At 36.1% G+C, this 25,170-nt stretch overlaps 1 protein-coding gene across 1 annotated transcript in view; it reads right to left on the bottom strand.

Annotated features, from left to right (window-relative positions):
- The window catches only part of LOC121316162 (potassium voltage-gated channel subfamily H member 1-like), a 116,201-nt gene that overhangs the window by 32,396 nt on the left and 58,635 nt on the right, over nt 1-25,170 (bottom strand). The window contains exon 10 of the mRNA XM_041251021.1: nt 11,665-11,861. Coding sequence (XP_041106955.1) covers nt 11,665-11,861 — 197 coding nt within the window. The remainder of the gene's footprint in view (nt 1-11,664; nt 11,862-25,170) is intronic.

Genomic DNA, 25,170 nt, shown 5'->3' with positions numbered 1-25,170 from the left:
AGCTTCCCCTTTCCTGCAACGGAACTTTCGACAGCGACAATTCCGCTCGGTCATTTGATATTGTGTCTCCATACTTGAAAATGTATAATATCGCTTTCATACAAGTATGTGGATTTATTATTAATTGACTTCCTGCCCAGATCGCAACCAATATATGGAGAATATCTCTTCACACTTGTATAGAACTAATCCATCTACAAATCATGTGGCAACCAAAAAATGAGTCACACACTGGAGTGCTCAGAGAAGCATTTCAAAGCATTTCGCCCACATGGATTTGCTTACACTTTATATTACTAAGGCCCTACCTATTTCACGGCTGTGAAATTTTGTCCAATCCAATTAAGTTATGTGTATTGGTCCAGGTTCCTGATGTGTTTAAGTTTGTTTCAATTTCAAAAATAAAACTGGACAGGATTTATTGACTGACACATAACAGCAGCCAGTAACAACTCTGGGCTCTCCTCACTGATTGGTAGATATGGGCATCTTGGGTGGGTTTAGTATCCTAGGAGATCTTAACTGATATTGATAAACGAGTGAACATTTTGCGAGTGTCTAAAATTAATAAAAACAAAAAAAAAAATACAATAATTACTGCACTAGATCGTGTACAATAATTTTGAACTCTGGCCGGAAAAAAATGTGCTCACCAAGACTATAAAAACTCTAAACTGAATGCCCACCTCGGGGCGGGATGCTTGGATGTAGCATGCCACCCCATGTTTATATCACTTTCAGAATAAGATAGAAAAAAACTTTCAATAGCAACATGGTTAAAAAACTAAAATCCCCCACAGAGTATGCAAAGTGGAGCTCAGTGGAACTGGCTTGAGTCGCGCTGACTGGTTTAGTGTCTGGAAAAGGGGCAGTGTGTTGCACCCTGCTTTGCCGGTTACAAAAATAAGACACGACATCCTAATCACAAATTGATTTACGATGTTATTGTTTTTGGGGGTTTGTTTTCCATATTTATTTTAGTTAATTTTTATCATTGTTTTTATACAGATATTGTTAATATAGCAGTCTCCTGTGTCGTGAAGCATGGTTTACGCATTCTGTCGGCGAGTGACCTACTACTTGCTGTTCTCACTTGTGCTATTTTTTCTTGCTCTGTGCTACTCAGTGTCGCTTGACATGAACGCCACGTCTACATTTACATTGGAGCCTTGCGGTGACGCAAGCGCATTCTGTTAAACGGATTGTTGCCTGGACCTGATTGGATAGCAGATTCCTCAACCTACTCAGCATTGATTGGCTGGGCGCTGTCACTGCACCACTAAACATGCTTGCTCTGGGTTTTTATTTTGATCAGAATCTCACTTTTGGAGAAGCAACACACCCTACGAGGCAGATGCGTTTGACTTTAACCATTGCGTCCACGACTGCACTTGTTTCATCAGAATCAAGCCCCTTTTATTATAGGTATGGATGTGAGCCTTACACTCCTGTTTTACCTATAACACAGAAAGAGCATGGGGAGAGTTTTCCACCTGACAAGAATTCTGTTAGGCAAAGGAGATTTAAGATAATGTTTTAAACCCTTACTTAAGGCTTTGATAAAATAAATTGTTACCGCTTGGATTTCCCAGAACTCCAATGCTTTTGCACAACTAAAACTGAAACTAGTGCTACTCAATCTAAAACACACTTCAGAACAGAGTGGGGTAACAGTAATCTAATTTAAAAAAAAAAAACTATCAATCAAATAAATATTCTCCAAGGTGCCAATATTCTCTTTGTAAGCCTCACAGAAGCATTTTCAACATTGTGCTGAAAATATGCAATTGTATTGCACAGCAGTGCAGTTTACGCTGCTGATTGATCACAATTTATTCTCACTAAAGATGACAGCTAAGCAGACATAAATACCACAAGGACCACCTGGCCTTACTTCAACTCTCAGGAACGTGATCAACGCTTTAAAAAATTCAGTGCCCCAAAGGAGATGGTTTCCAGTAGCATTTGCCTTAAGTGCAGATCTTGTGCCAATTTCTCCTTTATCAATCTGACCAAAAACCCAAAGCTCTGCACTTGTGAGAAACCGTATCCTTATATACAAAGAAAAAGAGCCCTCCTGCAACTTATAGGGTATTTGATGTTAATAGGTTGAAACAAAGTGGATGCATGGCTGAGTGAATTGGCGAAATTATATGGGTCCAACAAATACGGGTCATCTATTCAATTCCAGGCTGGTCAAAAGTGAAAGGTTCCTTAAACCTGTGTTTGGGGATCGCAACCAAGATAGTTACCCAGCATAGCTACAATTGCTTGATTCAATTGGGACATCTTAAGGGATACTCAAAAGCATGCATACCCATGTCCTTCTGTCTAAGCCTAATATAAACCCTTGCAGTGAACTAGCACTAAAGTAAACCGATTTCTCATCTGCACTCATCATGCCAAACTACTTGCATTATAAAATCAATGAAGTAACAAAAGGCCTTCTGCAATGTGTACTGTCTAAGATTTTTGTACTCATTGACTTCCTCCTCATTGATTCTGTCTCAGCATGGACAGTCTATTCTACGCTGGATTTGGGTGCCTATGTGACATTATTTTATTGTGCTCTCAGTTGCTTGTCTGTATAGGAACCGTATATCAAACTACAACCATGTATATAGACTATCAATCAAGTCGCTGTTAAGAGCATATATAAGGTATAGATAATTGCACTGGTTACTAAAGAAGAATTCAACATTAAAAATATCAAGTTTAAGCAAGTAACATGAAAAGTACATAATGTTAATAAAACCTGATTAGACAAAAGATTTACCCTTAAAAGTCTCCTTCCAACCAGTATAAGCACCTTGTTGGATACCTGTGCAAGTCAGTTTTCATGTGAGCAGTTAAAGAGCCAAATAAAAGTAAAACTGAGCATGCTGTAGAGTATTATAATAAAACAGGTGCCTGAAGTGTTTGTTAGTATCCTTAAAAAGATTCATTCCTGCTGCTCATATTTATATAAAGCTAACATTTCACACAAAACAACTGGGCCTGAAGACTGATGCTCACATAACCCAGTTCTTCTCCTTATCAATCATTGCAGCTCAAGTACTTTGCTGAAAAATATAGTTTCCAATATTTTTTACGGTTTTGTGTCATGTAAACATGAACAAGTCAGAACTGTCTTTTTAAAACAGTCTTCAAGTAGCTCGTGAGTTTATGCTTTGAGTACAGTGGACATATTGGTAAAGTGTAACACAGCACAGTATACGTTACAGCAACCAGGACACAGCACAATGTACAATTACACTTTCCATGAATTCACCTCAGTCGCAAGCTCGGCAGGTCACATTATCTTCTTTCAGTTCTCCAGCAGTTTTGATGAACATGTTGGACCTAATTTAAATTGTTATGGGTATTGTTCAATATGTTATTGTCACATACTGTACAGTACACTGCCCCAGTATAATAACACACTCTGATGGTTTCTTTCCATACCTCCCCTATGAGGCCTTTCTAAAACCTTAAGTAGCTTCAAATTACATTCATTTTTTTTTTTAGGTTTTCAGTTATGTGAGTGGCTCTTATTGCAATTGCTGGACTTTGTATACATATTTAGATAATTCTGTATTAAGGGGCTTGCATCCAAGTTCAGGAGCTGTTTTTCAGTTTTAGTTGCTTGCCATACTATATGTAACACACGCTAGATCAGCCAAAGTGTCTGTAAAGAAGAGTCACTGAACAATTATTTATTAGTGAAAACTTTCGAATCAAGTTTCCTTTTGTTTTGGATGCGGTATTGTGTTGGGTGGGGGGTAATTATGCTCTCATCATCTTATCCAGCACTATTTGCTGTTACAAACACATTTCTTTAGTTTTATTTTTTTTTTGTTAATTTACGATAATGTTGTTGAGATATCAGTGTACAAATCATCTACTGTGCAATATTGTCTGTTTATTGCATTAAGCCTGATTATTACACTCCTTTGATGAGGATTCGGGCCACTCTACTTTGTTTGGGCTCTAGCAGAAAAGAGTTTTCATCAAATATACTGTATATGTTTATATTGTATATATGTCTGTCAGCAACAAAATGTAATATGACTGCAAAATGCTGTACTTTCACTGCAATTATTTTACAGGTATATTTACCCAGGACATACAATTGTGTGCTACTGTAAGCAGTTAACAATATTGTTCCCAACATTAGTGCCGTATTGTGCTTCAACAATTATGAATACAGCTTATATAAAACAAGTACTATATAGAGTGGAAAGAAGAACATTACATAACTACAACGATAAATGATGCATGGATAACAAAAGTGGCAGACAAACAAAAAGGAAAACGAACAGGGACAGCATTTTACAAGAAGTTAAAACAGGAACTTGCAAAATGGCATGTGGGACTTGTGACTTTCATAGTCACCACCCCATAAACACAACCCGGGAGTACATTCTGAATACAAAATCCCCATTGGCAATGGCTCACATCTGTAAAGGGTCTCAGGGTTCTCCCCAGGAATTCTGTACAGCCGGGCGGCAGAACATTATAGCCAGGAGCACTTTTAACGGAAAAATAAACTTGCCTTACCTTAAATACATAACATGACAAAGAATTTGAACAATGTGTTGTCTTTCGTTGACTATATTTGGTCGTGCTTTTCTGTGTTCTAAATTATTTTTCAGGACTTTTTTATTATGGTAAATTACTGTGCTTATTTTAGCACTCTACAATTTGACTGGGGAAAGATAACGTGGGGTTATTGGGGTTCACACAAAAAACAAAAAAAAACGGTAACCTGTTCACTTGTTAATGCTAAGTCTGTTTTTATTTTTTCCTGTTCTACATTTTTTTAATGCAGCTGTTAATTTTAACCATTTACACAACACTACGCACACATTTGGTCACCATCATAACTGTTGCATGAAACCGGACTGTAATAATCCAGCATCTCTACTTAAGCATTTGTATGTCAGCTGACAAGTGTTCAGCTGATATCCCATCGTGCCTTTCTTCTTAAAGGCATACAGCCTCTATACATGAACCCCCAATATCTCTCACAAGCACCTGGGTACATATTTTTACAATATCACAACAAAAGGAATATTCCTTTTATGTTGCATATGTATGGCTGTTATGCACTACAAATCACTTTACAGTACAATAATACAATAAAAAATGGAGTGAATGATAATACCCGAATATCTTAATATTTTTAATAAAGTAGCCGGTGCAAATATAGTATTAGGCGATGGATTGCACAGATCGTCGGCTTATTTTGAAAACCCTGCGTTCATTGTCACTACTTTTTTTGAAAATAATTGGTTATTTTTTTTTAGCAGTCTAATATTTTAGCTTCTCGAAGTACTCAACACAGAAAAACAGCCACCTTCAGTTCTCTGACTGGTTAAATATTGGGGCAAGACGTAACACAGACGGGCGGATTTATTTTTTTCAGCTGGGTGGCAACATGCACTTCGCTGGGTGGCCCCTCTGGCTGAAAAGGCCTGGGGAGAACCCTGGGTTTGGTGAATAAAAGCTGATGTGGAAGGCTGCAGACCGGGACAGCCTGGCATAGCCAGCACAGGTGCTTAAATGGGGTGCATCAGCCTGTTTCAATGATGGGTTCTGTACCATATTGACAGTAGGCTCCATCAAATTCTGCCAAGACAAATGTTTTTTTTTTCTTTTGTTTATTTCTATTATATACTTTTTTCTTTGAAAAAGCAACATTTTACAGCTGTTTTTCCTCATCTAACATCTTGTCCAGTGGCATCATGATTTTTTTCCCCCACACTACTTTCACTGAAAAATAAATACATAAATGAATTAATACATAAACACATTGCCATGATTTTTACAACCTGTATTTTATTTTAAAATAATAATAAAATACTGTAGAGATAATCTCATATATAAGCATTTCGTGTCTTTCATTATAAACGTATTTGTCAATCTTCATGTTTTAACAGTTTCACAAATTGATGGATTGTGCATGTCCAATAAAGAACTGATTGTTCAAATCTAGTAAAAACAAAATCATATTTTTGTAACATAGTGTTTAAATCTAAAATAAATATGTAAATATGGTAAATAGCAAACTAGCTTAGCAATACTAAAATCAAAAGAAAAAAAATCATTATATTTTTTTTGCCAGAAGCGCTCAGGCAGCCATTTCTGGGTTTCTTCATAGCCAATAGAAGATCAGCTTCTTCCGCAGCTAGCCAATCAGGAATGATAGGGTTGGGACATAAACACTTTTTTTAAATGTTTGTGCTTTGGTAATAGTCTAGAGAAAATCTGTACCAGGACATTTAACAACTTGCAAAACTGGACAATTTGGAATGTGGAAGTAAACATGAAACATTTGTCTACTGAGTCTTTTTTAAGATTATTTGAGTTATCCTGATCTTCTACAATGCTCTAGGTCATTTCAGCCAATAGCCACTTATTTATAGTGCAGCAAAAGCACAAATCCGACCCAAACCATGTAAATATAGCCTCACCTCAACCATGCAGTTTGATTCAACCACAGGCACAATGACAACGACTTCAACAGATTTCAGGCCAGGTTACAGCAGTGCAAGACTTTGCAAGCTGGATCAGATACTATTGGGATTTATATATAGATTTATATAGATTATATAGATGTTTTTCATGATAGTACCATCATCATCTTTATTTGGTGGCAACTGCACTATACTAATTGAAAACAAAGAGCAGTAAAGCATAGTGAGAGAATAGTACACATGATAAAACTTAGTAAACTGCAAAAGGAATAACACAAATTGACCATGGTGAATTTTTATAGGGGAGGTGTTGCATCTGCTAAAGCACACCTCGTATGCTAGATCTGCCTCCTATCAGGCCTGGTTTGAACAGCTAAACATTAGTTTACATTACAGCTGTGACACATAAAAACAAATACAATGTGATCATGTCTATTGGATTGATTTATGATACCGTGTGACATCATGCACAGATACAAAAACAATGATCTGTTAGGCAATACAAACAAAAATTGTTCTTGCACCGTAAAAGTCAAAGAAATAAGTCTTAAGACTTGAAGGTTTCAATGGACTCTTTGATACAATTCCATAGTCTGAAACCATGGCAATAGAAATACAAATGCACTTGTGAATCCTCCTTGGAAACCACTTCTCTAAAGATCTTGCTCGAGGCTGCGGCTTGGGCTGCATCATCTGTGTAAGTGGGTTCATTTGTGAAAAAAGATATGAACAATCATTTTCAAGTCTCTAACAATGGTCAATTTATTAGAAATACTTAGTAGCATACCAGCATATTATCCTCACTGATGACTTGAACAACACAGAATCATGAAAAAGAGACCATGACCCACAGTACGCTGAATAGACATAAGCCAAAATCCTAACGTTATCCATTTATGTTTGGATCTATCAAAATGAACTTCTGCTAAAAAAAATGATCTACATTATTATCAGGTCAAGACAGCTAAAAGTGTGCCATTCATATGAACATGCATTCATCCATTTCTTGGGATTGATGTTCTTCCAGTTTGGCAGGGATAGGGTTAATACTATTCTTGCCAAATCCACATGCAGACTGTGGCTGAAACTTGATTAATTAACAATTAATCTCTTGATTAATTAACTACCATTCTCTTATTTCACTGACCGAATGCAGGTAATTACCTCCAGATGATTACCTACCAGCCCAGCCTTTACAGCTGTGCCTGCTTACAAGCATAACACTTGTTGATTACGTTGCTCTACCTGGGAAATCATGTATATTGTGTGAACAGTTTTATTTGTGTTTCCCTTAAATAAATATGAACAAGAGTGCTTAAACTTCCATTCTTTCGTCTGCTATTTGTATGTTAATTTTATTTGTTTATTTAGCAGATGCCTTTATCCAAGGCGACTTACACAGACCAGGGTGTGTGAACTATGCATCAGCTGCAGAGTCACTTACAACAACGTCTCACCCGAAAGACTTGCTCAGGGTCACACAGTGAGCCAGGATTTGAACCCTGGGAGGGGCTTGTAACCCTGGTTACAAGCCCCTTTTCTTTAGCCACCAGACCACATAGCCTCCTTAAAAGCTATACTACAACACTGCCCCCCCACAATCATTTTCAGAGCTTTCCTTTCTGAAAGGAATTGTACTTTTGTGCATTCTTCTTTAAATGGAATGCATGAGGTGTTTATTTTTTGTTAATTAAAGGGTGGCTGTATCTCCTTTTAGAGTATAATTGTACAGCTTTTATAGACAATTTATCCCATATCATGTATAGTAGTCCTGTTGTTTTTGCAGAATGTCACAGAGGTTGACTGGCAGTAGACTTTTTAAACATGATACGTGGGAAGACAATCTGGCAACCTATTCTGTTGACTGTACAAAAGCTAGCATGTGTATAATTGTGCAATCACAATTGGGCGCATTCCATTCCATTATTTTTTTTAAATGCAATGCTGACTTTACTGAGTAAAAGGCATTGGAACACCCAGGTCTACACACCACACGTGTCAAAACCTTAAAAGTATAAACTCAACCTTGATGTTAAGGTAACAATCATAATTGACGAATCAAAAAAAAAGTCGTTTATAAACACAGCGAACTTTTGATTAGATAAACAGAGAATAAGGACTCCCTTCTACAGGGACTCCTTTCAGAGGAAAGACTCCTTAAACTCTTAGAGTATTTCAAAGAGTAAATTTACACTACGTACAGAATGCTTTACTGAAAAGGATTTTTGGAAATTACCTCTTTAATGAGTTTACTCGCTATGTCATAAAGTCTTCAACACAACGTTGTGTTCAGCTTTATTTAAGTCGAGCGTCCATGTCCGCGACTCGTTTGTTCTATGTTTTCTGTGTAAACTCAAATGTAAGGTTTTATATGGTGTTCTACCAAAACAGAAAATCACGAACTAGTTGAGGTATGTTTTTTAGTGGTTTATCAACTGAACTGCAAATAATACAATAATGACTGCCCATAAATCTATTTATGTACACGGTAATTTAACCTTATGACATGTGTGAGTCAAAGAGTCATGTGAGTTCCCCCTCATTTTATGGTAATGTTTTACTTGAGTAGAAAATCTCTACGTGTGAACAAAACTTGTTTATCGGCTTTGGACAATTACTCAAAGTCCGAAACGGTGATTTACACTATTGAAAGTTACCATAAGAAGTGGCTGACTGAGTGGGCGAGATTCGACAATAACTGGACTCACCCGTCTCTAATGTTATTGACCTACAATCTTACTTAAAGCATATGACTCCAATGAGAACCAATAATCGTGTCAAGAGGTTAATCTTGGTCTATTGTGGACATGTATTAGAAATGATAACAGGTGACTACATTTATTACTATTAACCGATTAAATTACTCTTTACTTTATCCCAAATTTAATTTAAAAACATTATTTAACACTGTTTTATTTCTTACTCTTACATTTATTTTTCCTATTGTATGTCCCTTCAAATGGGATATATAACATACCACATATAACATAACACATTTCAACAAAAGTTGGTTCTTATTTCAGAGCTGTGCCGATAAAGCGATTTGTAAAACCTTACTGGCATCCAACTCAGCATCCACCCACACATTGTGGATGCAGCTGATCAGATTTAACTGAAAGTTAACACATGAAGTGGAAAAGCCTCTGAAAATGACTACCATGAGCAGGTTTCATGTTTCAATGAAGAACTTACTTAGACCCGTTGAAACTATGCACTAAATAGTGCAAAGCCCTAGTTATATGTTTGTCGCTGCTACTTGTTTCTAGAAAAAAAAAAATACAAATACACAAAGGGATGCAATAATTATTTAGAGAAGTTATTTGCACAAAACAAAAATTCTCCTGTGGTTTGACTTAAGCATTCCAAATGGTGTGGAGCATATTCATTAGCATGTGTGCTGTTGCACTAGCATTACAAATGTGATATTTTGCTTAGTCTGGACTAAAATAGCTGACAATGCTGAAAATAGGGCAGTTTTGGGCATTCTGTCATACAGACCATGGCTCGGACAAAATCTTGTAGCTCCTCAACAGCAGAAGACATTTTAAACTGTAACATCCTTACATTTTTTATATCTAACTTAAAAAGGGGTCGAAATTGGCAATAAAAAAAAAAAAAATTATTATTATAAACGTTTTAATGATTTTTTGGGGGGGAGCGGCTTATATAAAAAAAAAAAGAAATACATTCCACAACAAAAGACATGATATCATTGGAAACAGCTCCAGGAGGCGGAGCACAATTGGTCGAGCACCACCCGGGTGGAGAGAGGGTTAGGTCGTCTAGGGTGTCCTCGGCTCACCGCACTCCAGCGACCCCTGTAGCTCTGGGTGACTGCGTAGTGAGTCTGCAGTGTGTAAAAAAGTGGGCTGCTAACGGCACTCGCTTCAGAAGACAGCGTGTGTTCGTCTTCGCCCCCTCCCGAGTCAGCGCAGGGGTGCTAGCGGTGAGCTGAGCTAAACAAAATAATTGGACACTACTAAATTGGGGAAAAAAACAACAAAAAACTAATTGGTGACAACTAAATAAAAAATAAAAAAAAGGAAATCTCAGATCCATTTTCTAATACTTATTAGAGTCACTTTCTCACAGATAAAGCTGTTCAATGACAATTAAACCACATGGTAAGTTATATTTTACTTAGAGTGAATTTTGGCAGTTGCATCAAACCACAAATGCAGTAATAATGTGTCCAGTTATCAATCACAATCATAATTTACAGGGAAATTGTGTGATTGTGTTTATTAATTCCATAAATTGACATTTACAGCATAGCTGATTCGAGAGATAACACCGTGTGGCAAAGTGACAGCCCTGCCAGTGCACAGGTGTGTGTGTATGTGTGTGGGGAATATTGGGCTGGCAGGAAGGGGGTTAAATTCTTCCTTGCAGAAACACATGGGAATGTGGCTGGAGCCGTAAATTGAATAAGTGATGTTTAATTAAGCTCCAGTCACAGGGTATATAATGGGTGTTAATGGTGGTTTATTGAAAGCAGCAGCTTGGCCTGAAACCACAGGGTATATAAATTGTTTGTATTGTTTTGTTTAACTGTTTGTTTTGTTCCAGTGTTTTGTTTATTGTTTTATTATTTATAATTAAAAGTGCACATTAGCGTTTTAAACTGCAACATCTGTGTCTGAGTCTCCCTTCCTGGTCAGAGATGCTGTCCTGTTCACATATGACCCATCCAATATCCAATCAGGGAACTGAATACCCAATCAAGGAACTGAATATCCAATCAAGGAACTGAATAACAAATCAAGCTTGCATCAACAAATTCAAGAAGCACTAATGATTCTTCTGCCTGTGCCTTCAAAGGAAACAAGGGCTTCCAGAAGGAAACATAGGCTATCCATACCTGCACAGACTTTCCATCAAAAGGAAAAATACAAAAGAAGTTAAGACACCTGAAATTGAATTATTCTCCCCACACTGAGACATATTGCACACACTGATTTGTAGTGGTTATCCTCTACTGAAAGAAAACAACATACTGGATTCAAGGAAATACAAATAAGGCCCCACTGTAACAGACATATCAAATAGTTTTTTGCCTCCAACCAGTACAGCATCTTATTAACACAGCTTATGTAATAAAACAAAGTATTGCTTCCAGTTCCTTCGCTGCACCCAATTACGTATTGAAGTAATACCATCAGCTCAACTGCCTGGAAGTGATATGGAAATGAGAAGATAGCCCTACCCTTTTTCTCAGGTTGTAGGTCAGCAGCAGGTTTCTGGAGAAGTGGTTGGAGAAGGCTGTATAGAACTCCAGGACTTTCTGTAAGGCATCCCGTTTGATGACGTGCAGGTCGCAGTACGTGAGTGCTCTGACGTTGGCACAGGCCTGGGCCAGGGTGACTTCCTTCCAGAATACATCCCCAAACACGTCTCCCTTTCCTACAGAAAGAAGAACACGCTATCATTATCGCTTTTTATTATCGTTGCTTAACATTGTGGATTCTCGCTAACACTTCAATGAAGCTAAACAATTACATTCATGTGTTACAGTATAACAGGAATAACCAAATAATGATCCGGCAACTTAACTTGATAATAACATGACCCCATATGATAGCCACCTTGGTGTTATCCATGCTTCCACTGAAAAAGGCTCTGGGAACTACCACAGAGCATCTACAGACAAGCTGAAGACATTTACAATGCTTCTATGATTGAACGGATCCTTCCTTGCAATGCATAAGGGTTCAAGTTAACATACATAATATACTGTTAGACAGAATTTAACAATAACCAGCTCACAAATTCAACTTTTAAAGAGGAAAGAAATTAAGGCATCACTATATATTAGAAATAGGCATTATGATTTATGATACCTACTTTAAGGTATTTTTGATGATATGTTATTATAAGTCCTACACATGTAAAATATGATTTCTTATTAAAGTATGCCTCCGGCCCTAACAGGAGATATAGAAGCAATGTGCACATGAGGTGGAAAGATTTGACTTAAAACTCCACATGGTCAAAAAAATTGTAAATCTAATTTAAAACAATTTACAATTGGAAAAAATTTACACAAGAAATAACATGCTGCTTTTAAATTAAATTCTGGTGCATGGTACTTCATACTTTTTTTCAAAGTTTTTGTACGTAAATCTAATAAAGTGCAAATGGGACAGATTGTTTTGCATTATACACACTTATAATAGAGATCACACAATCAAGACAGATTCTGCACAAGAACATTTTTATGAGGTTGTCAGAGCTAATTAATTATCATACTGTCATGTAATGTTCTTGGCAACACACCAACAAATTATCATGGCCACAACAAAAGTAATAATGATTCCTAAATTAGAATATGGCTGACATATACACTTAAAAAGTGTAGTTATACATCCATCAAAGCTTTATATTGTAGTTAAGAATCTCACTTCATGGAATAGGACTTAATATAAAGTACCTTCTTCAGCTCGTCCTTAAAACATTACTTTAATTAATGTCAGGGCATTAGAAACCTTGGAAATATCCAATTGCTAATTTCTCCACAAGATTCTTGATTTTGCAATTGGTCTTAACACTTTGTGAAATAAAGTATGAAATTCACTGTTTTGATTTATTTTATGTTGTACTGGCAATTCTTGTAAAATATGATACTTGCTATGCTATACACCAATCACAAATCTATAAATAACGTTAAACACTGTATGATAACATATACAATCTTGCCATCTTTATTGATACTGAGAAAGAGTTTACAAAGTTTAAGTTATACTTGAATTATTAATACATCTTCCCTATAGTTATTTTTTTCATTCATGTCTCAAACCAGTTTTAGATTCTGTATTTGGTAAATGGCCACAAAGTTCAAACCTTTTGGAAATTCCAACAGTGATCAGCATCCTGTAGTTTCAAATGGTCACACTAGTTAGAGAGGCTGTAAACCTGTGCTGGTGTTTTACATACCAGCTGGGTACACAGTAAGAAAACAGTAAATACTCAACTGTTCTTGGTTGCCAGCAGTTAAATGTTGTTGTTTTTTGTTTTGTTTTTTTAAATCAGGGGACACACCCCGTAAACTAATAATGTAAGTAATCAGTTTGCCATGATAAATAATTAATATAAAGTATACTGTAGTTACCAAATAATTACTAAGGAATGTGTACCCTTTAACTGAAAACATCTGTCCAACACATGAATGTCACACCTGCACTGTTATGTATTTCTGACGGTCAATCTGAATTACTGGTATAACAGCTTGGTAATTTTTCTAATGCTTCAAATCAAGTACACCAGGCTTAACTCAATCAACTTTGTAGTGTCCTTGAAAGTGCAGAATAGCAGAACAAGCAAAGACAAATCTCACTACTATTAAATTACTAGGCAATTACTTTTTGATTCTTTAAGTGCATGATAATTTGTTGTAAATATTTCAACTTGCAGTTTATCTGCATTTTCCCCTACTATTACCCCTTTTATCAGTCATTAAAGAATTAATTATAAATGTTTTATACAGTTTTCAAAATGCACAGAGGCTGCATAATAGATTGTAGCCATTGGTACTGAACTGAAGGTTAATTATACATTTTCAGAAGAAGAACAAAATAAGTAATTTAATTTAAATACTCATAGTATTAAAAAATAAATTCTCAATACATCTAAATTAAGAAATAATTTTGAATCCAGTGCGTTTTTGCTGGTAAAACACAGAAGCAAAGAGCAAGTCAATGCGGCTTGTGGAGAAAAGTCATGTGGATTACAAGTACAGTGTTCGTTAGTGGTCATTATTGCTTAGTTGAAATTTTCATTGTTGTGCTAAAGATTTCAAAATGATTTGCACTGCTCTCCTTATCATTAGTGGAACTTTTTTTGTAAACTGTTGTTGCTTTGGTTTTAAAATAAATGTTCTTACCTCTGCCATTGTCACTGGCCATCTCAGTATCTATACTAAACTGTTTTTTGTGAACAATTTTGTATTTAAACTATTAATTAAGACATCAAAGACATCAAAGACAAGTCATACATAGGACTAATAAGCCCCACCCTCACCCCTACCCCAACCCAAGGCATCTGGTTCCCCCCACCACCCCTGAAACGGACCCCATGTTAGGAAAAAAATAAGCACATTGCATTATGTAATAGAATTTACAAAACACGGTGCAGCAAGGATTTCACAGCTTCTGCTCCATGCCTGTAAAGTATCCCTCCTGGTACCATGGATTTTGGCTGTGGAGAGCTCCATGAGAATAATATCAAGAAAAGTGAGCATCCATTGAGACCAAGGGGGGGCACGTGGAGACTGGCATCTTAGGGCAATCAACTTCTCAAGTCTACTGCCATTAAAGTAGTAAAACCAAGTTGTTTTTTTTATATGTATATCCTTACTTGTAAATGGTGGTATATGGCAAAGTGGCTTGCAGTGTACAAGTGCAGAAGTGATGCAGTGATTAAATGAAAGACAACGGTAATCTCAGTGCAAGTGGTTTTTAGTTAAAATCCAGGTCTGGTGACCATAAATAATAACTCCCAGGCAAATGGGTATTGTACTGTTCTAAATAACGGAATTGCAATTCTGTGACAGGGTGCAGCCTGTCTTTGTGTTTTTGTGGTGTTTAGAGTGGATGTGAGTCTGCTGTGTGGGTCATCGTGCCCTTTTGTTTTGTGTGTTGATTATTATTTAATTAAAAATATTTTATTTGCTGCACTTTCCGTCTCTGAGTCTCCTCACTTTGGCTACCCTGTCACAAGTTCCAAACAATAAACACAGTCAATAGTACATTTACCACCAAAGATTTACCACCAAAGATCATTCTATTTCCGTCACATGGTAATGCTAGTATTTGTTATGTAAGCAATAACCCACGACAGGAGGACACACAAAATACAAAAGGGGTGCCAATACTTTTGTCATGAATAAATATTTGAAATTGCTTAAGTGCTTTTGTTTACTTATAAAGATTGCTTGTTAAACTACCAGAAATTGTGTATGTTGGTCTTTGTCATATTAATTAGTGGCTAATGTTCACTTTCTACTTCTATTTAACATATTTTCTTGAATTATGTTATACTAAGTGTAGGGTGACAATATTTCTGTCTGCGACTGTATTTTGTTAGTTACACCACTTTACACTTTGTCAGTTTCTTTTGGTTTTTCATTGCATAACAGCCCCAATTTCTAGGTGATAAACACTGATCACATATTCTGCAGTATTCAACATTATACAATAATAAGACTTATATATGGAACATAAAGTATTAGTATTATGTATTATACAGTGGTCCACTGTATAATTAAGTTGTCTTCAGAGCAGCTTGTAATTTGAGATCCACAGCTTCAGCAATATAGTCTCAGAAAGATGTATTAGTATCTCACGGTGGAATCAAACAACTCTTACCCTCTGTGTAGGTTGGTTCTTTATTACAGTATTTGCAGGAGTTAAATGAAACCTGACACAAGTGGCAACAGTTAATGAGGTTACTACTGGAGTTTCACACTAGAAGTCTGGGTTAGGCCATATTTCTTCCAGGTTTTAAACAGCTGTCAACCAATCAGTGACATTTGACATTTGTGGTAACAGTTAAATCTGATTCTGTGTAAAATCTAAAGGAGAAAAGCAGTATATGCAGTAAACCACACACTGGGAAACCCTTAAAGATGCAGCAACAGGCCCTATCCACAAAATATTTACTCATTAAAAGAATGTTTCTCCAAAACATTATTTTATCCAGCAAAACAAAAATGTAAAGAAAAAAACATTCTTAAAATACAAAACAAACAAACAAAAAAAAACATTAGTAGAATATAAGGAAAGATGTGGGCTAGGATTGGACAGCCAACCATGGGTACAATCCACATGATCAAGCCAGATGGATAAACTATGGTTCCTTGGCTACCCTGGTAGATGAACATTATGCTGATGAAGCACACTGAACACAGTTAAATCTAGTGGCTAGGCTCGGATTGGATCCTTTAGATCTCTTTCAGGCTCAGTTGCCAGACTGCTATCATTAATAATTATACCACCTTCACTTTTAAACAAAGAGAAATATTGAACATTTTTAGGAGAGAACATTGAACATTTTTACTATTTCCATTTCAAAAGCAACAAAAAGACAGTATTTGATTCTAAGACATGCATTGGTATAACCAAAAATGGTCAACAGATCCTAAGGGACACGTATAATTTTAAATTGTCCTTTGTCAGCTTTCAGAATTACTTGAAAGATCTTAGGTGCCCATGAACACTATCCATCAATTCAAAAGGCAAGTGACATTTTAAAGCATCTGTCCTATATTTACTCATACATTGTCACTGCATGTCACAATTACCAACTAACTTATACTTAGCCATGCACATGAATACACAGTATAAAAAGGAACTGGCAGAGGCTTTAAAAAGCAAAGACCTAAACGTCCTTCAACAGAAGAAAGGGCACCAGAGTGAATACTGCTAATGGTAAAAAGCGGTCAAACATATATATATTTTAAAATATAAACCTCAACAAGCTATTGTGCAATTCAAGGAGCACAGGGGTGCAATCACTACATTTGATGTAAAAGCCATTTTTTACTGATATACCATACAATTAATCAAAATACTTTGCTTAATGGTAAATCAATGTCTGAATCAAAGCCACCACCTTCAACTGATCTCATGTCAGGTTGACAAAGGCACACACAATTTTCCTGGTATTCTTTGTAAAGGAAAACATAATGGCCACCGTCCAGATTACCGATAAGGCAATTAGCTTTTGAGTACACTACATAAGACTGCTGTAGGGTCACTAATGTACAGTACATAATATTGATATAGAAAACATCTGTCTGGTGGATCTACTGTTAACGCTTATCTATAGCAATCCAGTATTACAATAATGACATTCATAATCAAAATAGCTGCACAAAGCTTGCTAAGTAACTGTTACTGAGAGATTTAGAGATTTGAAACCAACCGTTCTAATATCTCAAGTGTGGGGGGGGGGGGGGTCATGTCAACACATGACATGTGTTGAAAAATGTCAAATAATAAATGCATGTTTTTATTATTAACATTATGTTAATTAATGTTAATGTAGATTCACTGGTGCAAAAGATGGATCTGTAAATGAGAAACAAGAATTCATAATAGAAAAAATCTGAGTAGTAAAATAACAGTTTCTGAAAGCAGAACTGTATTCTATTCGATTAAGCATTATATAATAAACACATTTGTGTATATACTGTTACTGTTGACAAAATATGAAATGGCATTTTCACAAAACAAGAAATTAGGCTATAAAATACAGATCAATATCACACAATTAAGATTAAGATTTGTTACTTCCACAAAGCTTACATACTTTGACCACCGACATACAAACAGTTCGTTCCTTTGCAATTTCCTCCCTAAACTTCAGAGCAAAAGTGTGTTGTATTTCTGTTATACAATAGCATAAGCTCTTCATAACTGCACAAAAAAATTATACAATTTAAGAAGCAAGTTTAATGCTAGTTGTAGTCTAATTACAATTATTTCATCCTTCTCCCAAAATAATATATACATTATTATTATTATTATTATTATTATTATTATTATTAATCAAAAATAACATTAGTATGTCAACCAGTTTTGATACAAAACATGTTGAAGACAATGGCCACTATCTAAACTAATGTGCCGTTATCTCTTATCCTGCTCCTGTTTAATTGAACTGAACTCCAAAGGCAGGCTATCCTCTGGAGACTGGCAGTGCTCTGGCTGACTCATCCAAACATATTTTGTAATAATCCACTGTGTGACTGGGAAGTCTTAAACTAAATTAAAAAGGACTGTGTTTGTGAAGCTATGGTGAGAAACTGACTCTATGCTCTAGAGAAAATAAAATGTGTTTATTTGGGGGGCAGTGCCTGAGGGCTTTAGACAGCACAATCTGGCAGGTAATGCCCACTGTTGAAAATATTTACGTTACTATGATTATTTTTTCTTTTTTATTAACACCAAGCTGCTGTTGAAGGGAGTTTCAGGACTTTTAACTTTATGGTGCAATAACCAGTATTTAGCATTTTGCCATCGGCAACATAAGAAATGATATATTATTTTCTTTCCTTAACCTTGTCCATTTAATCAGAAGAATGATAATATACAATATGGCACATTCATTTCTGATTCTATATTTTGCTCAGGACTTAAAGACAAATGTGAGAATCAGGGACAGTTACAGCAATGGGTTATTTTGTAAGATACATTATTTACAATATAATAAATAATCTAAGACAGACTCATTGAAGATGTTGCACCTAAAGTCTACGATGCTTCAAGTGTCTTTGCACATGAAATGAAAACAAATACATGAATACATTGAAAATTGCTCAATGATAGCCTCAGTTGTGGACAGCACATCCTTAATCAGGAAAACCACAAGCAGCATAAATCATCCTATTTATAGCATAGAAAATTTTACACCATGTTCTGCTATCCAAAAATACAATTTAGTCAATGCTGAGTGCTTAAAGACCGTAATGCACTGCAGACTGTGAAATTGAATCCAGTTTTAATTGATAGTACGGCTCCTTCAAGATTTCCAAGAGGTGCCAAAGCAATTACATTCATGAATCAATAGTTACAGGTCATTCACCGGTACGGTATTTATTTATATTCCACAGTAGCACCAAATTAGTAGGAGGAGTGGCAAACACTGTTGTAGCAGCAAAGTCAAATGGCAAATGACATTTAATAGAGAAAAGTGTAAGGTACTGCATGCAGGAAATAAAAATGTACATTACAAATATCATATGGGAGATACTGAAATCGGAGAAGGAATCTATGAAAAAGACCTAGGAGTTTTTGTTGACTTAGAAATATCTTCATCTAGACAATGTGGGGAAGCTATAAAAAAGGCTAACAAGATGCTCGGATACATTGTGAAAAGTGTTGAATTTAAATCAAGGGAAGTAATGTTAAAACTGTACAATGCACTAGTAAGACCTCATCTTGAATATTGTGTGCAGTTCTGGTCACCTCGCTATAAAAAAGATATTGCTGCTCTAGAAAGAGTGCAAAGAAGAGCGACCACAATTATTCCAGGCTTAAATGGCATGTCATATGCAGACAGGCTAAAATAATTGAATCTGTTCAGTCTTGAACAAAGAAGACTACGTGGCGACCTAATTCAAGCATTCAAAATTCTAAAAGGTATTGACAGTGTCGACCCAAGGGACTTTTTCGGCCTGAAGAAAGAAACAAGGACCAGGGGTCACAAATAGAGATTAGACAAAGGGGCATTCAGAACAGAAAATAGGAGGCACTTTTTTACACAGAAAATTGTGAGGGTCTGGAATCAACACCCCAGTAATGTTGTTGAAGCTGACACTCTGGGATCCTTCAAGAAACTGCTTGATGAGATTCTGGGATCAATAAGCTACTAACAACCAAACGAGCAAGATGGGCCGAATGGCCTCGTCTCGTTTGTAAACTTTCTTATGTTCTTATGTTCTAAATTCAATTCATGGTATAAAGCATATTGTATTTGAATACAAATTTGCTGTGGCAGTTTTGATTCTGACCAGGATTATTAGTAAACATGAATTTGCTGTGGCAGTTTTGATTCTGACCAGGAATAAAAAGAATAAAATAAAAAATAAAAAATTAAAAAAAAAAACATAATTAAAACGAGCATTTTTGGAAAATTACATTGTTTTTGTACCACTCAAAAATAACACCTCTATTTTTCATAGTTACTAATGACATTTGCCATAGATTATGCAAAGCAATGTTAGGTATCGAATAAGGTCAAATGCGCACATTCTTTCTGATTGAAGATAAACCCACTCTGTAGCTTGTTCTAGATTTCACATGATGCACTACGGAAAGCACATTATAAATGCCAATGCTGCATTTGTTATAGGGAGCTCCCTATGCTTGGATTAACCAATACTACAGTGGTATTACATTGTGGAAACAATGAACGGCTTGGAGAATCTAAAGGTTATGAGCAGTGCTTACACAATAGGAACATGTCAAATGCCTAAAGGAAGTAGTAGGAATAATCTAATACAAATTAATTGTCAATGTCATTGTTAATATGTTTGAATATTATTTGGTCAAGGTTCCCATGTCTCAAAAGAGGATGGAAGAGTCAATCTCCCTTCCTCTGGCCATCTGGGGGTGGAGGTTGGAGATGGGAGTGGTAGATTTGAACAGCAACTTCCTGCTGAGTTAACTGGTCATTTAAATTATTAAGAAGGAGGGTCTCAGACAACTAAATAATGCAGACCCTTTCACTGAAATCAAACTCTTTATAAACCCTAAGGGAAGAGCTTGGGCACATTCCAGGAGCTGAGAAACAACAATCAGCTATCGAACCCAAAGCTCCAAGTACAAATGGGAAAGGGGTAGAAAAAAAACAGGAATAGCTTAAAAGCAATGTAGATCAGCCAGCAAAACTGTTAGTTGTAGTTCAGAAAAGCAAAACCACACTGTTATATTATAGTACATCAAAGCTAAATCAGCAATCGGTTTGTAAAGTGATGTGTAGACAGGTCAAAGAAACATGCACCTGTCACATACAGTATTTGGCTAATGTTGGAAAATGTGACTGTTAGTCTATTGCAAAATTCTAATATTTTTTTTTTCAACACTCCAGCTTGCTGTTCTTTTCTTCTACAGAGTTATGTTATACGCTGCTTTCCTTATGCCAAACTAGCACACTTGTTCCTGGCTTGATCTAGGAAGAATTAGGTCATTCCTTCTAAGTACAAAATAAAGCCTTCCAGCTCACCATGTCACTCCAGACGTTGCATGAGTGTGAGACAAAATGATTCTTGGTGATACATCTCCCTCCTGACCTGTGAGGGCGCTGTGTAAAGGGAACAGAGTACCCTGGACTGGATGGCCAGACAATTCATTCCCAGGGTTAGGTTGAAGTTGGTCTTCTAGAAAGGGGGTGGAGCTCCAGTACAATAAATCATCGACCCGGACGGGAAACAATGTGGCAGCCATGGATTGCAGGAGCTGTTGCACTCGTTAACCAAGGGGTCATGATTGATGGTACAAAAGAGGACAACAGAGCGATGTGATCTGTTCCTTGGTATGGTTAAAGGTAAACCGAACGGAGGATTTAATTTATATCATGAGTGTTTTGTTTCTTTGTTGTCGTGTCTAAGCAATATATTGTTTGTTATTTTTAGACAGCTGGACACGATCCGGAGCTGTCGCCAAAGGCCAGCACTTAACTGGACATCACTGCACTTTGTTTCAGTAGAACTGTAATTACACCAAGAACACTTTAATGCGCACTGTGGAATTGTGTATGTGTTTTCTGTTTCGTGTGGGTGTTTAAAACGGGACTGTTTATTATTTCGGGACCAAACCCGTGGATTACAATAAAGCAATACACACCGCTGTATTGCTCATCATTATCATTGATTATTCTTTACTGTTGTTTGTCATAAGGCAATTGGATTTAAAAACCATTGCACCTGGAATATTGCTGTCTGTCTGATTATTGAGCACCTGCACCTGCCCACTGTTAGCCACTTTGTCAAAATGAGAAATGACATTTAAATGAACGTGGATCCAGGAAATGGAACAGCCTCTGAACTCTGATTGATTCAGGTACTTTTGTTAATTTTTAACTTTGCCTTTAATCCTCCACCTTGGAAAATCACAACTTTCTAAATACTAATAATTACAACTCAAAAGTCAAGTCACCTCAGTGTGAATTCCCCCTCCTATTGTATTCAGCTTGGTTCAGTTCTGATATTCAGTTTTTTTTTTCTGTTGAGATATATCTTCCTCTCGCTCTGTCTTGTCCTCACAGTCAAACAAATAAGCTCCAGATGCTCAGGACTTGGAGTAAGTCTTAAAATACAGCCCAATTCGGCATGTTTCAGAAATGATTCAGCTTCTTGCACACTTCTTCTGTTTAATAGATACATGTATCATCATTAATAGATAATCATCTACTTCTGTGGATGTTCAGATGGTTGGAACAAATTAGAAATTCAAAAGGGGGTTGTTGAATGTAAAACATTATTCAGATTAACAAAAAATCCTCAGGTGTATCTAGAAAAAAAAACTTTATTGATAACCTGTAATATGTTTAATTAAATACAGAACACTAAAAGATCTCGCTATTACACCTTCTGCGTTTGTACTGTAATTACACAAGCTGTTGGGCTGCTGTCTTGGTTAATCATGTAAAGATCACACTGAATGCATGCAGTTCTGCATTAACACTGTTCATTATACAGTATGACTTGAGGCAGACAACAGCTGTTTATAAAAGGTTGCTTTACACAAATTATCTTTTTTTTTTTCCTGCTGAGACAAGAAATTCAAATGATTTTTTCTATGGGCTTGAATTGATAAAAAGCTGGGTACTCAGAAGGTTTCGATTTTTTTTTTTTTTTTTTTTTTTTTTTTTACTTTGTGCATAATTATACAACAATTGGACACTGCTCTCCCATTGTTTTCTATGGAGGTCAGTGGTTTAGTTACTACTCAAAAATAGAACAGCAAATAAAGCATGACTGAAAAGATTAAATTAATCAACAACACCTGTTCTATAACCACTGCTTACTGATGAAACATTCCCAGGGATGTTCAAGTCCTGATGAGTTAACTCTTTCAGTGGATTATTTCAGACAAACAGGGGCAAATAAATAAAGACATGTAAACGGTTGTAGTATAGTAATTATAATGCTATTGTTGTGTCGAGTTCCTGTGTAATAATGGAACCAATGTTCAATCAAATGATTGATGGATGACTTATTACTTAGTAATTACCTAGTTATTGCCCTGTTATATGCCACAGCAATACCCATTAATTAAAATTCCTTGAAAATGTCACCTATATTAAGTTTCTTCAATAGTTGCCGTAACATTGTTCAGTTTTCCTGGTTTTCCAGCAGATAACAGCACAAGCTCACATACAATATCCACCAGTTCTTAATGTGGTGCGCTAAAAGTATTAGTATAAACATTTATAGTAGTAGCATGCAAAGTGAAATAATATCAATGTGAAAAAGCTTTAAAAATACAACAAAAATACAGGTGAGCCCTAAACCCAATATGCTTAGATATAGGCACATTTTCTATTTGATCACATGGGGGCTAACTGAGATCCCTGATAGGAACCTGAAATACTAACCACAGACATTCCTGATAGAACCCTGGAATACTAACCACAGACATTCCTGATAGAACCCTGGAATACAAACCACAGACATTCCTGATAGAACCCTGGAATACAAACCACAGAATTCCTGATAGAACCCTGGAATACTAACCACAGAATTCCTGATAGAACCCTGGAATACTAACCACAGACATTCCTGATAGAACCCTGGAATACTAACCACCATTACCAACTTGCAGCTTGTTGCTCCACTATTAAAAGGGCTACTCAAGGCAATGCCCAGACTGAGAAAACTGGAGCAAAGACTCAACACATTACCAGAGCATTGTACCTCCCCTCAGAGCAGTCAGCAAGCTGTCTCTGCAAATGCTTTCCTCTCAAGTGAAAGCTATCCAAACATGTTTTATTTTATATTTCATATTTTATATATCTATTTTCTAAAATATAAACATTTGGTAAATGACAGCTGAACCCCCAGCTATTTCTGACAGGAGTTCATAATAATATAATGAATTGATAGCAGAATACAAACTTACACTAATCACAGTTTCTCTTTGGCCAGTAGGTGTTACTTTGTGGTAATAAAGAAAGGCTTATACAAATATTTCAGATGTCACTCAAAAAAGAACTGCACCATTATTTAAAGGTGCATTGCATCAAAAAGGATGCTTACAAGACTATAGAATAATATTACAGAAACATTCCAATTTTGCTTACCTAATTGTGGCCATCTGGGTTTACAGCACATGTAACTAGGGCATTCTTCCTGTAATCTCTCTTTATTTTGTGAGCTCCGGGGATAGTTACATGTAATTATTTGTTAAATACAATGTTGAGCACGTTACTGAAAAAAAGTAGCTTATGACTCGTTACTGGTTTCATCAGAAAAAAAAAGTAATATAGTGTCCTACATATACTCATTATATTTATTTGACTTATCTTGTCCTGTGAAACAGTAACTAGTCTTTACTTTTTAACTAGGTTCATTTATTAAACGTATCAAACAGGTTTTACATTTTTTTTGTAGTATAACAAACAAACAACTCTTAATAATGTATTGAATATTGCAAATAGTCAATTCTAATCATTACAATACATGGGACTTTGTGGAAGTATATTTCCAATGTGTACATAAATGAGTGAACATTTTAAAAAAGCAACTGCAGTTACATAAAAGGCTTTTTTATAAGAGAATAGCGAGTGTTAGTTAGGAAAAAAACGGACAAGTCTATAAAACATTGTGTTAGATAAAAGGTAATAGATACACACATGTATTTTCTAGCTATATATTATACATCTATGCATCAATTAAACTGTAGTATTTTTCATATGCATGCAATTTCAGTTCTTCAAAACATACACTCCGTCAAACTATTTTAAACGTTTTGTTTATAAATCTAAATAGTCCTTGCATCGCATCGAAATGTACCTGTCGCGATTGCTGTGCTTTTATCAAGCTCTGTACTCACGCCATGTTAACTGAAATTAGCCAGATAAAAACGAAACTAAGACCTTGGTGCCGATAACTGTACTGCATGGAAGCTGCACTGCTGCGCTTCCGGTTTGACGGTGTGCCGCGTGTGGTCCTGCGCAAAAGGCTGAGACTGCTCTTTTGAAGAAGCACAAA

This window comes from Polyodon spathula, chromosome 5, assembly GCF_017654505.1.
Source record: "Polyodon spathula isolate WHYD16114869_AA chromosome 5, ASM1765450v1, whole genome shotgun sequence".
NCBI classification, from domain to species: Eukaryota; Metazoa; Chordata; class Actinopteri; order Acipenseriformes; family Polyodontidae; genus Polyodon; species Polyodon spathula.
This window is presented reverse-complemented; position numbering and strand designations above follow the sequence as displayed.